The following is a 12,720-nucleotide window of genomic DNA, read 5'->3' as shown; positions in this document are numbered from 1 at the left end:
CAGAAAGGTGTTTAGAATGGACAACTCGAGGATGGGGTGCCAAGTGCCCTCTTTTCTGGGTACCAGGAAGAGTCTGGAGTAGAAACCTTGGCCTATCTGTTCTGCAGGAACATGCTCTATTGCCCTCATAGAGAGCAGGGAAAGGACTTGCTTTTTGGCCTCTGCCCACTGGTTTGGGGGAAGATCTGGGAACCCTTTTGGGGTTGGTAGAGTGTGGAAATAAAATGTGTATCCCTGGGACACTGTGTTGAGGACCCAGCGGTTGTTGGCAATGGTGTCGCAGGTGCTTGCGTGGAAGTAGAGTTTTCCTCCTAGAGGCAGGAGCAGGTGGGCAGAGGGAGCAGGTGGAAGTGGAAAGTTATTGTGAGTTCTTACCATGAGGGGGTGGCTTAGCACTCCCTGGTTTTGAAAAGGAGGAACTCCGCTGCTTAGATCTCTGCATTCCCTGGGGCTGTTGTCTGGGTGGGGCCTGCTTCCCCGGGGTCTGTGCTGAGCTGACATGGAGGGGGCAGGAAAGAACCAGTGCTTGGAGGGGCAATGCCTACTGAACCTTGGTGGCTGGACAACTGTCTGCATAGATATAGCTTTTTCCTCCATCTTTTTTAAGACCTCCTCTGCTTTGGTGCCAAATAAGTTGTCTTTGTGAAATGGTGCGTCCAATAATTTGGATTTAACATGGTCTGGCAAGGGCTGTTTCTTAAGCCAAGCATGCTTTCTAAAGACAGAAGCAGTAACTGCTGCCCTGCAAGATGCTTCTAGGGCGTCAAAACCACATTGTAAGGTGTGCTTACTTACTTGACTTACAGAATGCATTAACTCTTGTAACCCTTTATTTTCTGCACAAGCAGGAAAAGAAGATATTTTTTGTTTGAGGAGTTCCATGGTATGTTGCTGATATTTCAGCATATGGAACTGACAATTTAGTGCTCTAATAGCAAGAGTAGCAGAGGTGTATACTTTTTTACCCCATCTGTGTAACGCTCGGGAATCCCTATCTGAGGGGGTGGGATTCCTAGCAGAAGTTGTTTTAATTCCTTTAGGTCCTTGAGAGATAACCTCCGGGTCAGCAGTAGGATTTTCTGAAAAGAAATTTGTGAGATTCAGGGACTCTATAGTATCTGTCAGGTTTCCTGGGAGCAGGAGAGTGTGTGTCAAGAGTCAAACTGGATTCAATAAAAACATCATCCACAACATCCAGGACAGGATGAATGGCCAGAGGTCTGTGCTGTGGAAGATCTAAGAATTCCCTGAGCCCCTTTTTTGACTGAGGGTAGTTCAAACATTCCCATTGGAAATGCTCCCTTAAAGTATGTAGGGTTTCCCCAAAGGAAAAGTCCCCGGGTGGAGAGGCTGAAGGGATGGATTCCTCTGTATCAGAATCCTCATAAGCAGAGAGGGGTTGCATATCTTCATATTCAGATGCATCACATTCATCGGACTCCTGTTCAAATAAAACTACTAAGGACAAATCTCTTCTTCTTTTGGAAGGGGTAGCCTGGCTTCCCCTGATAAGCATTATAAGGTCTTCTGCCATTTTAAGCATCTGAGAGTGAGGCAAGGAAGCAGATCCCTGAGATTGGGTCGTCGGTTTCTTGGGTGTGGTTTGTACCCTGGGCCTTAGAAACTCGGTAGTTTTTGAAAGAACGGTAGACGCGAAAGTCGTCGGTCTGTGTCGAGTATTGGTAGTGCAAAGTGCTTCCTCGGAAGCCAGTGCCTGCTCAGCGGCTCCAGACCCATCCAAGGTAGAGACATTCGCAGTATCTTTAGTCAATGAAGAGTCTCGCGGCATACCGGACTCCGAAAGGGTCTTGGTAGCAGCCTGCGAAACCACAGAAGTACGTATCAGGGGCTGCGAAAGTGCCTCACTGAGGACCGGAGAACTCACGGCTAGCTTAACGGACATGTCATCTGCAATTTTGGACCTGTGCGGTCTCTGTCTTTATCCTTACGTTTTTTCGGAAGATTTGCTGTCAGATGGCTTACCGAAGCCATATTGGAATTCGAGGACTGAGAGCAAAAATATCTAGCTACAATAAGGGCCGGATGACGTACATTTCTGGCATTGAACAAAGCACAAAAGCGACAGCGGGGGACATCGTGGTCTGAGCCTAAGCAAGTGATGCAGTAAGAATGGAAGTCTCGGTGTTGTATTTGCTTTCCACAGGCGAGACAATTGTTAACTTTTTCCGACATTGGTTAGAGCAATAAAAAAGGATCCCCAATGGGGTACTTAGCTTTAAAAGACTTCAACTTCAATAAGGAAATGAAAAACTCAGGTAACGGCTGACTGGCACTCGTGCAAACTGCTTCTGGCTCCTCAGCAAGAAAGACTGACGTAATGGTGTCAGCTGCCTTATTTCATACCACTGATGACCTGACGTCAGTCCTGGAGTGACGGCAACCGATGCAGAAATACTAAGCCTCTGGTATTTGGGCTGACTGAGGGCTACCCTGGCAGGGATAACCCAAATGTGATGACTGCAACAGTGAAACATGAAGAACATCATCCCCTTTAAAATTCTGATAGGGCATTTTACAAATTTTCAGCAGGACAGGATAGGAACTCTAAGGCCAGCAGTAAGAGAAAATATGGAGGGTCAATGACAGGCACAAAAAATATATAACAAAAATGCTCAACATGGAGAGTTCTCACAAGGAAATAAAGTACTTGGTATTAGCATCCAATGCTGAAAACAAGCTCCTTGCAAAGTGGCAAAACCCTTTTGTGGTTACAGACAAAGTACACAGAGTGAGATACAAGTTGAGACAACTGGGGAAGAGAAAGCCAGAGCAGTCGTACTATATAAATGTTCTAAAACAATGAAGAGAAACATGTTTTCTACAAAAAATATGTACTTGGGAAGTTAAGATTCCCATAGAATGTCTTGAAGTCAAAACTGGGGAGACATTATCAGGATCTCAGAAAGAAAGAAATGAAAATGTAGTCAGAAATAAGGACATATTTGGCATAGGTATTTTTATACCTTAAGAAGACTTCTGAGAAATTTTCTTCAGGTAGATAGCAAATGCGGGAAGTGTGATGGGAAAGGGACAGTCAACTGGAACATGTTTCTTGGGAGTGTAACTAGTTGGAAGATTTAAAAAAAAAAATCACTACACAGTACTTTGTTAGCAATGCCGGAGGAGCAAATGTCTGTAACTAAGGAAATGATTCTTTTGAGATGAGACATAGAATCTGAGTTGCGTAGACATAGTAAAGCCTTACTAAGTTTAATATTATTAGCCGCCAAAAAAACAACTACTAGAATATGGAAATCAAAATCTATACCAACTGTAGATGAACTAATGAATACTGTAAAGAAAATAAAACAAATGGAGATAAAATCTTTAGAAAAGTGAAGGAACAAATTACATGGAAATAAATTAAATTTGTGGGAACAATACATGCAGAATAATGTTTAACAGAAGGAATGAGGTATAAGTGATGGCAAGGAACTGAGAAATTTATGTAATGTTGCAGTGAAATTACAACTGTTAAAAAGAAAACATACGTATATAGTGCACAAAAATAATGAGAAATATCACTATGGTTTGCTTTCTGTTTTATTAATGTATGTACTAAGGAAGACACTGTCAGAGTTCCCTGGGGTAAGTTTAATTCAACAGCATGCTGAAACTGTATGTGGTGGAAAAGTACACTTAAAAGCAATTCCAGTGCCAAGCATTTACAGACAAAGTACAAAAATACCTTAACTTGAGGTTACAGAAGAAAACCAGAGTCAATGGGATAGTCTTATTACACTCATCCCCAGTCACAACGGGTCAGTAAGATTTTGCAATGATTTCAGGAAGCTAAAGAGTGCATCTAAATTTGATTCATATTCCACGTCCAGAGTGGACAACCTGATTGAGAAATTGGGCAAGTCTAGGTTTATGTCTATATCAGACATAATAAAAGGCTGCAGGGAAATTTTATCAGCAACACAAAGGAAAATGGCATTTTCCAAACAAGACAGACTCATTTGTTAAAAAGTACTGCTTTTTGCTTTCCATGAAGCACCTCCAGTATCACAGCCTGACTAAAAAATTAGGAAAGCTATCTGCCTAATGTTCAATACATTTTAAATTGTCTGAATTAAGCTGCACTGACAGCTCACTTAGCTACATGCATAGGATAATGAAACCACAGTATGAAAAAGTTGAAGCAGTGCAAAACTAACTTCTGTAATAGTCTATTTAAAAGTATATATCTTATTTTATTTATTTTTTTATTTGTTTACTGTCTAATGATGGGGGACACAAAAATGTTTTCTTATATTTCTATATGTTTAACAGTGAATTTGAAGTCTTTATCAATCCCACATTTTCTGACAAGTCTGCAATAGTCATTTCAGTAACAGTATTCTTTCTATTTTGGAAAAATCCAGCCATTTAAGTACTCACGTCAAGAGTTAATTTCTATTCTCTACAAAGTTTATACTGTCAAAATAAATACAAACAGCAACATAAAATATTACATTAGTCAGAAAACATTAATATTCTGTCCTCTGTGTTAAAAAAATATTCTGTACAATATCAGAGAAACTTCTCAGCTCTGCCACTTACTTTTTGGGTTCTTCAGCCTGGATGCACGTGCTATGGCCAGGTCAAAGTGAGCCTTCTCCATGTTCTCACAAAGTGTGATGATACGACACACACAGTCTGCAGCAAAGACACGAGTCAGCCAGCGAGGAGCAACTGAAGGCTTTGATTTGTCATCTTCTCCTAATGTGGTGAACATTGTATCATCATCCATTTCATCTTTTTTCTCAGATTCTTCATCCTTCATTTCATCAAATGGTGCTGTTGTACTAATATCTGCAAAACAAGAAGAAAAGATATCACACAAACGCAAACAAAAAAGCAGGTACATGTAATTACCTACACAGCTGTTCTTTCTCCTTCTTCTCCACTTACATCCTCGTTGATTCTTGGGATCTCCTTCTAATAAACAAGTTCTTCAAAAGAAGGACAGGTTGTTATGTATGAGCCTAAACAAAAAAACAAACAAGTGCTCATGATATTTACCAATCTGTCAAAAGGCCTCCTGCAGTGGAGAAAAGTTAGGCCTTCATTTCTTGGCACATGTACAAGTTGTTCTTATCCCAGTTCTTGGCAGTATGCTCACCTGACTAGGAGTGCATGTTCAGCCACTGTGCCATTTACTTTGACTTCTTATCCACTGAGAGAGCACAGCCTGCAAGACAGGGGAAACGTACACAGAAACGTGACAAAAAAATAAAATAAAATAAATTATATACTGGTCCAAATTACAGGAAAATCCATCTATAGTAACAAGAGAGGGAGAGAGATGTTGTCCAAATAATGGGTAATAAGCAACTTGTATAGAAAACCTCTTTGCAAATTAACTGACTTTGGAAGGCTTTTGTAGTAGGTAGGTATTGGAAAGAATCATAAGCAACAAAAGGTAAACTTTCCAAGAGGCCAAAGCTGACAAATTCATAGACTAGGACTCAGAATGCTGGTTCCTGAAGCAATGAGGTGTCAAAAGGAGGACGGAGTCCTCAAGGTATAGTCAAAGCAATAATGCTAGATAAAGTTATGAATAAAAGTCAAAAAGCATGTGTCCACAATGGTGATACTGTTGAATTTTGTTGAAGCAAGCAGTGGAAGTAGAAATGCCACTGATGGAAAAACACAGTGCAGCTACCAATCTACTTGGAAAGGATTTATTCGGTCATGGTAAGGCCCTCATTCCCAGGAACAAGGATGGAAAACAGCTGCTCCTTCTTCTTGAATCCAGGCACTAATATGAGGAAAAAACTGAGCTGCTGCAGCATTTCCAGATTATGAAGGGCTCCTCACCCTCACACTTTGCATCCCACAAAGAAAACAGAGGTTAAAGGACAATTCTGCTACAACTTTAGAGAAAAAATACAGTTTAAATTCAAAGAACAACCACTACTTGTGAAAGTCGTATGGAGTTTCCTACAAATAGCCTACAAACTGGAAATGCTCCACAGATGATGAAAAGATCATTCAGAAAAAATGTAAAAGTCAACAAAACAGCTAGTTTAAATGGAAGAAAGGAAAGCCTGTCAACAACACAGTTGAAGTCCCAGGAAGGAGAACATCTTCCAAGGTGAGGGAAATGCTTAGCCAGCAAATGATGAATAAAACGTATGATCCCAACAACCTTATGTCACATAGAATTTTTTGAAATTAAATAGCTCAAATTTAAGTTGAACATGTATTAAAGATGAAAAACACCAAAAGCAATCTGAAGCCGGATTATCACATAAACTCAATAAATAAAAGATGACCCGGCCACACACAGCTAAAAGTGTAAAACTGAATAAATGGTAAGCACTTTCAAGCTAAGAAGCTCTTCTTCAGACCAACACAAAACAAGAAAAATGAACCAACAAATCACAAAAAGCAATTAATCAGTGTATTAGTCTTCTAGTTTTCAATAAAAGTCTTAAAGGAACCATGGCATTCAAGCCAGTCTTTATCTGCTTGCAATTCAACAATCCATTTAGTCTCAGCCTTCTCAGTTAGATTTTGCATGTCACCACCTCATGTTTCTGGTAAGCAACTGAAGTACCATAAACTTAAAACAGTGAACAGGAAAATTGGTCACATGTTTCGCCAATGCATTACTTGTTTTACATTTTGGAATGTCACATAAATATTGCAAAATCTGTTCTTTCAAAGTTCTGTTGGTCTTCCCCATATAAAAATGACATTTTTGATAGAATGCAAGATGTTTCTGAAGAAGATCTAAAACTTACTAAGCAGAACAAAAGGCTAAAGGTGGTGTCTGGATCCTTTGCTTCTTTTTTCAACTCGTGTTAGCTGTTTTGAGTTTTTGAAATTGCGCGATATATCACATTGGAGCTCTTGCAATCAGCATATGGCTTCAGCTGACACTTTTGTTTCCATCATTGGATGAACAAAGCAATTACTGTCAAATATATAACTGCAAATGCTGCATCAGTGCAAAGGAAATGTCCCAATCTTTATTGATCGATTACAATCTGATGTTTCTTTATGTCTCGGCCCATAGCAATGCTGCCTTTTCAACGATAATGAGTTCTTGAAGCATAACAAAGTGGAGTTGCTCACAATCTGACCAATAGTGTCATCAGCCCTTAAAATGGACCAACGCCTTTTAATTACATCACAGATTGCCTTGATGTTGTGGTGCTGCAGTAGCATTGTCGCCTCACAGTAAGAAGTTGTCCTGTTCGATTCTCAGCTAGAGCGTCTTCTGTGTGGAGACATACGTGAATGGGCATACCTTCATTGATGGTTGTGCATCAGGGCCGGCAACTCGGCACGTAAAAATCTACTGCCAATCATTAGCGGACCGGAGTTCCACTGTGGTGACCCCTAACCAGGAAAAGTCGAAAGACACAACAACAACAGATTGCCTTGATGCTACTGGAGTAGGTTAATACAATCCTTGTTCTTTCTTTATTAACGTGCTCACTCATAAAATGTCCAGTTCCACTCTCATTTCTCTTAGAAAAATAAGGTTTTGCTTTTGTCAATCTGAGATCATGAATTTATTTGTTATTTGAATGGATGTATGAGCTTCTTAAGGTTTACTGTTGAATGCTCAAGTTGTGAGATCAATTTTTGGATGTTTGTGTCAAAGAGGAAGAGAATGGAAATTGAATGGAAATTTAACTACTAGTCTACGAAAAAATGCTGGAAGAACAGCAGTCTTCATTGAACAAGTACAGATCCAGCATATACATATTAAAATGTTATAAAGGGACAGTTCATGAGAATTTCAAGGCTTCTGAAGTTACTCATGCCTTAGATAGAATTTCTATTGACGGCATTAACAAAGGATATGGAATTAATGAGACTGATAGGTTTTGCTCTGAGGTACGTGATCTCAGAATGACAAGAGCAAAACCTTATTTTTCTAAGACAAATGAGAGCGGAACTGGACATTTTATGAATGGGCAAGTTAATAAAGAAAGAACAAGGGTTGTATTAACCTACTCCAGTAACATCAAGGCAATCTGTGATGTAATTAAAAGGCGTTGGTCCATTTTAAGGGCTGATGACACTATTAGTCGGACTGTGGGCAACTCCCCTTTGTTCTGCTTCAAGAACTCATCATCATTGAAAAGGCAGCTTTACTACAGGCTGAGACAAAAAGAAACATCAGATCATAATCGATCAATAAGGACTGTGATATTTCCTTGCTGCAGATGCAGTATTTGAATTTAAATATTTGACAATTGCTTTGTTCATCCAATGACAGGAACAAAGTATCAGCCAAAGGTATATCCTGACTGCAAAAGGCCTGATGATGTATATCTTTGAGATCTGTCAAAAATGTTGTCATTTTCATGTGGGGAAGACCAACAGAACTTTGAAAGAATGGATTTTGGAACATTAACGTGACATTCGAAAAAGTACAGTTTTGTACCTACCATAAATGTAGATGTTCGAGGATCCCCATTGCTGCAGTCCTTACTATTGGGTGTAGTCCGCTGTCCAGTCGGCCCGAATACCAGAGTATATGGTTGACGTCGGTCAGGGCGCATTAGACTGACGTCAGTACGTCAGGGTACTAATGCGCATGACCGACGTCATATCCTCAGTCTTTTCTTGCCCCAGATGTCAGAAGACCCTAAAAAGACAAGGCCCAAAATACCTGCACCAAAAATATGTACAATATATACAAGAATATCAGCATGTAACCTCACCTACACAACCACCCCTAAACATAGAGGGGAAGGAGGGAGGGTAAATTGGACTGCAGCAATGGGGATCCTCGAACATCTACATTTATGGTAGGTACAAAACTGTACTATGTTCTTCGTCCCCCATTGCTGCAGTCCTTACTATTGGGTAGAATCCCAAAGCAGAGGTAAGGGAGGCTGGCAAATCATAAAAAAGCAGGAGCAGACAACATGCCTTGCAAAACAGCTGTGGCAAAACCAGCCCTAGACTTAGAGTAGATAGGAAGGTGATAATGCTTAGAGAAAGTATGCACTGAACTCCAAGTAGCTGCTTCCAAAATATCCTTAGTTGCCACCCCCCTTAGAAATGCTGTTGAAGTGGCAGTAGCCCTAGTGGAATGAGGCCTAATCCCAGCTGGAATCTCCTTGCCATGATGGGAATAACAAAATGCAATGCAAGAGCCAATCCACCTAGAAATAGTTTGTTTTGACACAGGCTTGCCCTGCGAACTCAAAGCAAAAGAAACAAACAACTGCTGAGACTGCCTAAAATCCTTAGTCCTGCTTAAATAATAACAGAATTGCCTGTGTACATCTAAAGTGTGCAAAATCTTTTCCCCTTTATTTGGGGGGGTCTGCATAAAAGTAGGCAAATGAATAGTTTGGTTTAAAACCACACTAGAAACCACCTTAGGCATAAAGGAAGGATTAGTACGTAATGATACCCTATCCTTATGGAAAATCAAAAAAGGCTCTACTGCCATAAGGGCCTGCAACTCAGACACCCTTCTTGCAGAAGTAATAGCCAACAGAAAAGCAGTCTTCCATGACAAGTATTTCAATTCAGCAGTAGCCGCAGGCTCAAAAGGTTGTAGAGTAAGTTTTTCCAACACAAAATTGAGATCCCAAGCAGGAGTAGGAGCTCTACGTGGGGGTCTTATATTCTTTGCACCTCTAAGAAACTGCTTGAACAAAGGATGCGAAAACAAAGGTGGGTCACAATCATAGTGAGCTGAAATTGCTGCAGCATGAATCTTAATGGAAGAGAAGGACAAACCTTTGTCCAATAACTCAGTAAGATATTGAAGAGCCACACTCAAATTAGGCTCAGAAATCTCCAAATTCTTCGCTGTACTCCAAAATAAAAATCTCTTCCATTTTCTGCGTACACTTTCCTTGTACTAGGTCTTCTAGCTTCCATAATCACATTTAAAACTTGTTGAGGAAGTTGAGACCTGTTGTGTTTCAACACAGAATATGCCAGGCTGTTAGATGAAGAGAGTGAAGCTTGACATTGAGCAGATGACCGTCCTTCTGAGATAACAGATGAGGAATCAGAGGTAAAGGCCATGGAGGCTTCTTTACCAGACTCCGTAGTAGTGGGTACCAGTGTTGCCGAGGCCAATCTGGAGCTATCAAAATCATCCTTGGCCTGTCTTGTCTGACCTTTAATAGTACCTTTGGAAGAAGAGGCAGAGGTGGAAAGGCATACACATGAAGGTTTTTCCAACTGAAAGACAGAGCATCCACTTTCCAAGCTGTGTGATGAAACCCCTTTGTGCAATACTTTGGCAGCTGGTGGTTTAGTGGAGAAGCGAACAGATCTATGTCTGGAGTTCCCCATGACACTGTCAATTTCTGAAATACATGAAGATCCAGTTTCCACTCGTGGGGATCCATGATTTGCCTGCTTAACACATCTGCTAAGGAGTTCTGTGCTCCTGGCAGAAACCTTGCCTGAAGAGTTAGTTGCAAGCTTAGCGCAGTCTCCCATAAAATCATTGCTTGCCTGCATAGAGGATAAGAATGTGTTCCCCTTGCTTGTTGATGTACCACATGACAGTTGTGTTGTCTGTTAGAATCAACACCTGCCCTGGAAGAAGTAACTCCTTGAAAGCCATTAATGCAAACTGGACTGCTAACATCTCCTTCATGTTGATATGTAGATGCTGTAGTCTGGCAGGCCACTTGTCTTGTATCCACTTTCCATTTAGATGAGCTCCCCAAGCAATGTCCGAGGCATCTGTCGTTAAAATCTGACTCGCCTCTGGCCGGGTCACAGAGAGTCCCTTGTTTAGGTGACATTCCTGAGCCCACCACAAAAATTCTTTTTGAAGGCAAGGTATTATTTGAATGACAGTGTCCAAATCCTGGCAGTGCTGTGTCCATACATTTTGAGATACCATTGTAGCTTCCTCATATGCAGTTTGGCATTGGGAAGCACCAGAATACAAGATGCCATGAACCCTAATGCTTGAAGGACTGTCCTTGCAGTCAGCACGGACTGATGAGATAGTTGATGGAAGTAAAGTGATAGACTCTTTTGTTTGTCCGGGGTTAAAAGGCCATCTGGGCTGCTGTATTCAGTCTCACACCCAGAAAGCACATGTCTTGAGAGGGTACTAGACTGGACTTTATTTCGTTCACAGAATACCCTAGGCATCTTAGCACTGCTATAACATATTCCAGATGCTGTAGAAGGTCTTCCTTTTCTTGAGCCAGAATCAGGCAGTCGTCCAAGTAAGGATAGATTTGAATTCCTTGTAGCCTGAAGTAAGCTATCACTGGAGCCAGAACCTTTGTGAATACTCTGGGCAGTAGATAAGCCAAAGGGCAATGCAGAGAACTGATAATGAAAATTTCCAGCTCGAAACCGCAGATACTTCCTGCAACTTAGCCTTATAGGCACATGAAGGTAAGCTTCCTTGAGATCTAAAGTTACCATCCAGTGATCTTTGCCCAGCAGAGGTAAAAGCTGTTGTAACGTCAACATCTTGAACTTGGGAATGTCCAGATAAGTGTTGAGGATAGATAAATCCAAAATTGGTCTCCACGTGTTCCCCTTCTTTGGTACTAGGAACAGGCGAGAATAAAATCCTAGGCCCCTTTCTGATACAGGGACTGGCTGAATGGCCCCATCTGGAGTAACTGAGAAACTTGCTTGTGAGCCTCTTTTCTTTGTGGAGGAGGAACGTCTGGCATGCCTTTGAAAGGGGCATTGTGTGGAAATAAAACCTGTAACCGTGGTGAATGATATCCAACACCCATCTGTCTTGAGTAATTAAATCCCAATTTTCTTTGAAAAGAGACAGTCTTCCTCCCAAAGGAGCTGCCAGACGAGAATCGACTGGCAGCTGAAAAGGCAGGTCATTGGGTCTGTTTACGAAAGGACTGACCCCTGCCCTCACCAGAAGTCTGAGCAGGTGAACTCCTGTTCTAGGCCTAAAAGAACCTTGAGCCCTGCCCCTACCACGTCTAGACCTACCCCTAGACTGGGAATCATAAGCAGGATATGTCCACCCCTTAGCAGGCCAATTTCTACTAAACTTGGTGGCTGCACCTGCAAAAATCTTTAACAGTTTGCATAGACTTAGCTTTGTCCTCCATTTTCTTTAAAACTGCTTCCACAGGCGAACCAAACAACACATCAGACTGTAAAGGAGCATCCAAAATCCTTGTCTTAACATGCTCAGCTAAATTCTGATCCCTCAACCAGGCATGCCTGCGAAGAACAGAACTAGTGGCAGCCACCCTCGAGGAGGCCTGTACAGCATCAAAACCACATTGCAAAGAATGCTTACCCACTTGTTCAGACACATGAACCAAATCCAGCAACTCTTTACACTCAATACCTTCCGCCAAAGCATCCACCTTAGATTTCAATTGAGAAAGGAGATAATTTTGATATTTTAGCATGTGAAACTGACAATTCAACGCTCTCATGGCTAGAGTGGAAGAAGTATATACTTTCTTTCCCCACCTATCCAAAGCCCTTGCCTCTTTATCAGTGGGAACAGGATTTTTAACCACAGAGGCCTTAACACCTTTAGGCCCCTGAGAAACAGTTTCTGGATCCGCCCTAGGACTCTTAAACAAATACTTATGAGCTTCGGGCACCCTATAATACCTGTCAGGTTTAACAGGAGCAGGAGGCAAAGAGTCAGGGTTCAGGGAAGCCTCTGCAAAAACATCCTCCACCACATTCAACACAGGAGGTATAGCTAAGGGCCTATGCTGGGGTAAAAACAAGAATTCCCTAAGCCTTTTCCTG

The 12,720-nt window shown here is 41.3% G+C and overlaps 1 protein-coding gene across 3 annotated transcripts in view; it reads right to left on the bottom strand.

Annotated features, from left to right (window-relative positions):
- Window positions 1–12,720, bottom strand: part of HEATR5B (HEAT repeat containing 5B) — a 2,176,461-nt gene that overhangs the window by 683,924 nt on the left and 1,479,817 nt on the right. For all 3 annotated transcript variants that reach the window (XM_044058540.1, XM_044058533.1, XM_044058548.1), the window contains exon 24: window positions 4,567–4,818. In XM_044058540.1, coding sequence (XP_043914475.1) covers window positions 4,567–4,818 — 252 coding nt within the window. The remainder of the gene's footprint in view (window positions 1–4,566; window positions 4,819–12,720) is intronic.

Source organism: Protopterus annectens, chromosome 1.part2 (genome assembly GCF_019279795.1).
Source record: "Protopterus annectens isolate FY-2018-M chromosome 1.part2, PAN1.0, whole genome shotgun sequence".
Classification (NCBI taxonomy): domain Eukaryota; kingdom Metazoa; phylum Chordata; order Ceratodontiformes; family Protopteridae; genus Protopterus; species Protopterus annectens.
Note: the sequence above shows the minus strand (reverse complement) of the source record. Positions and strands in the feature narration are given on the sequence as shown.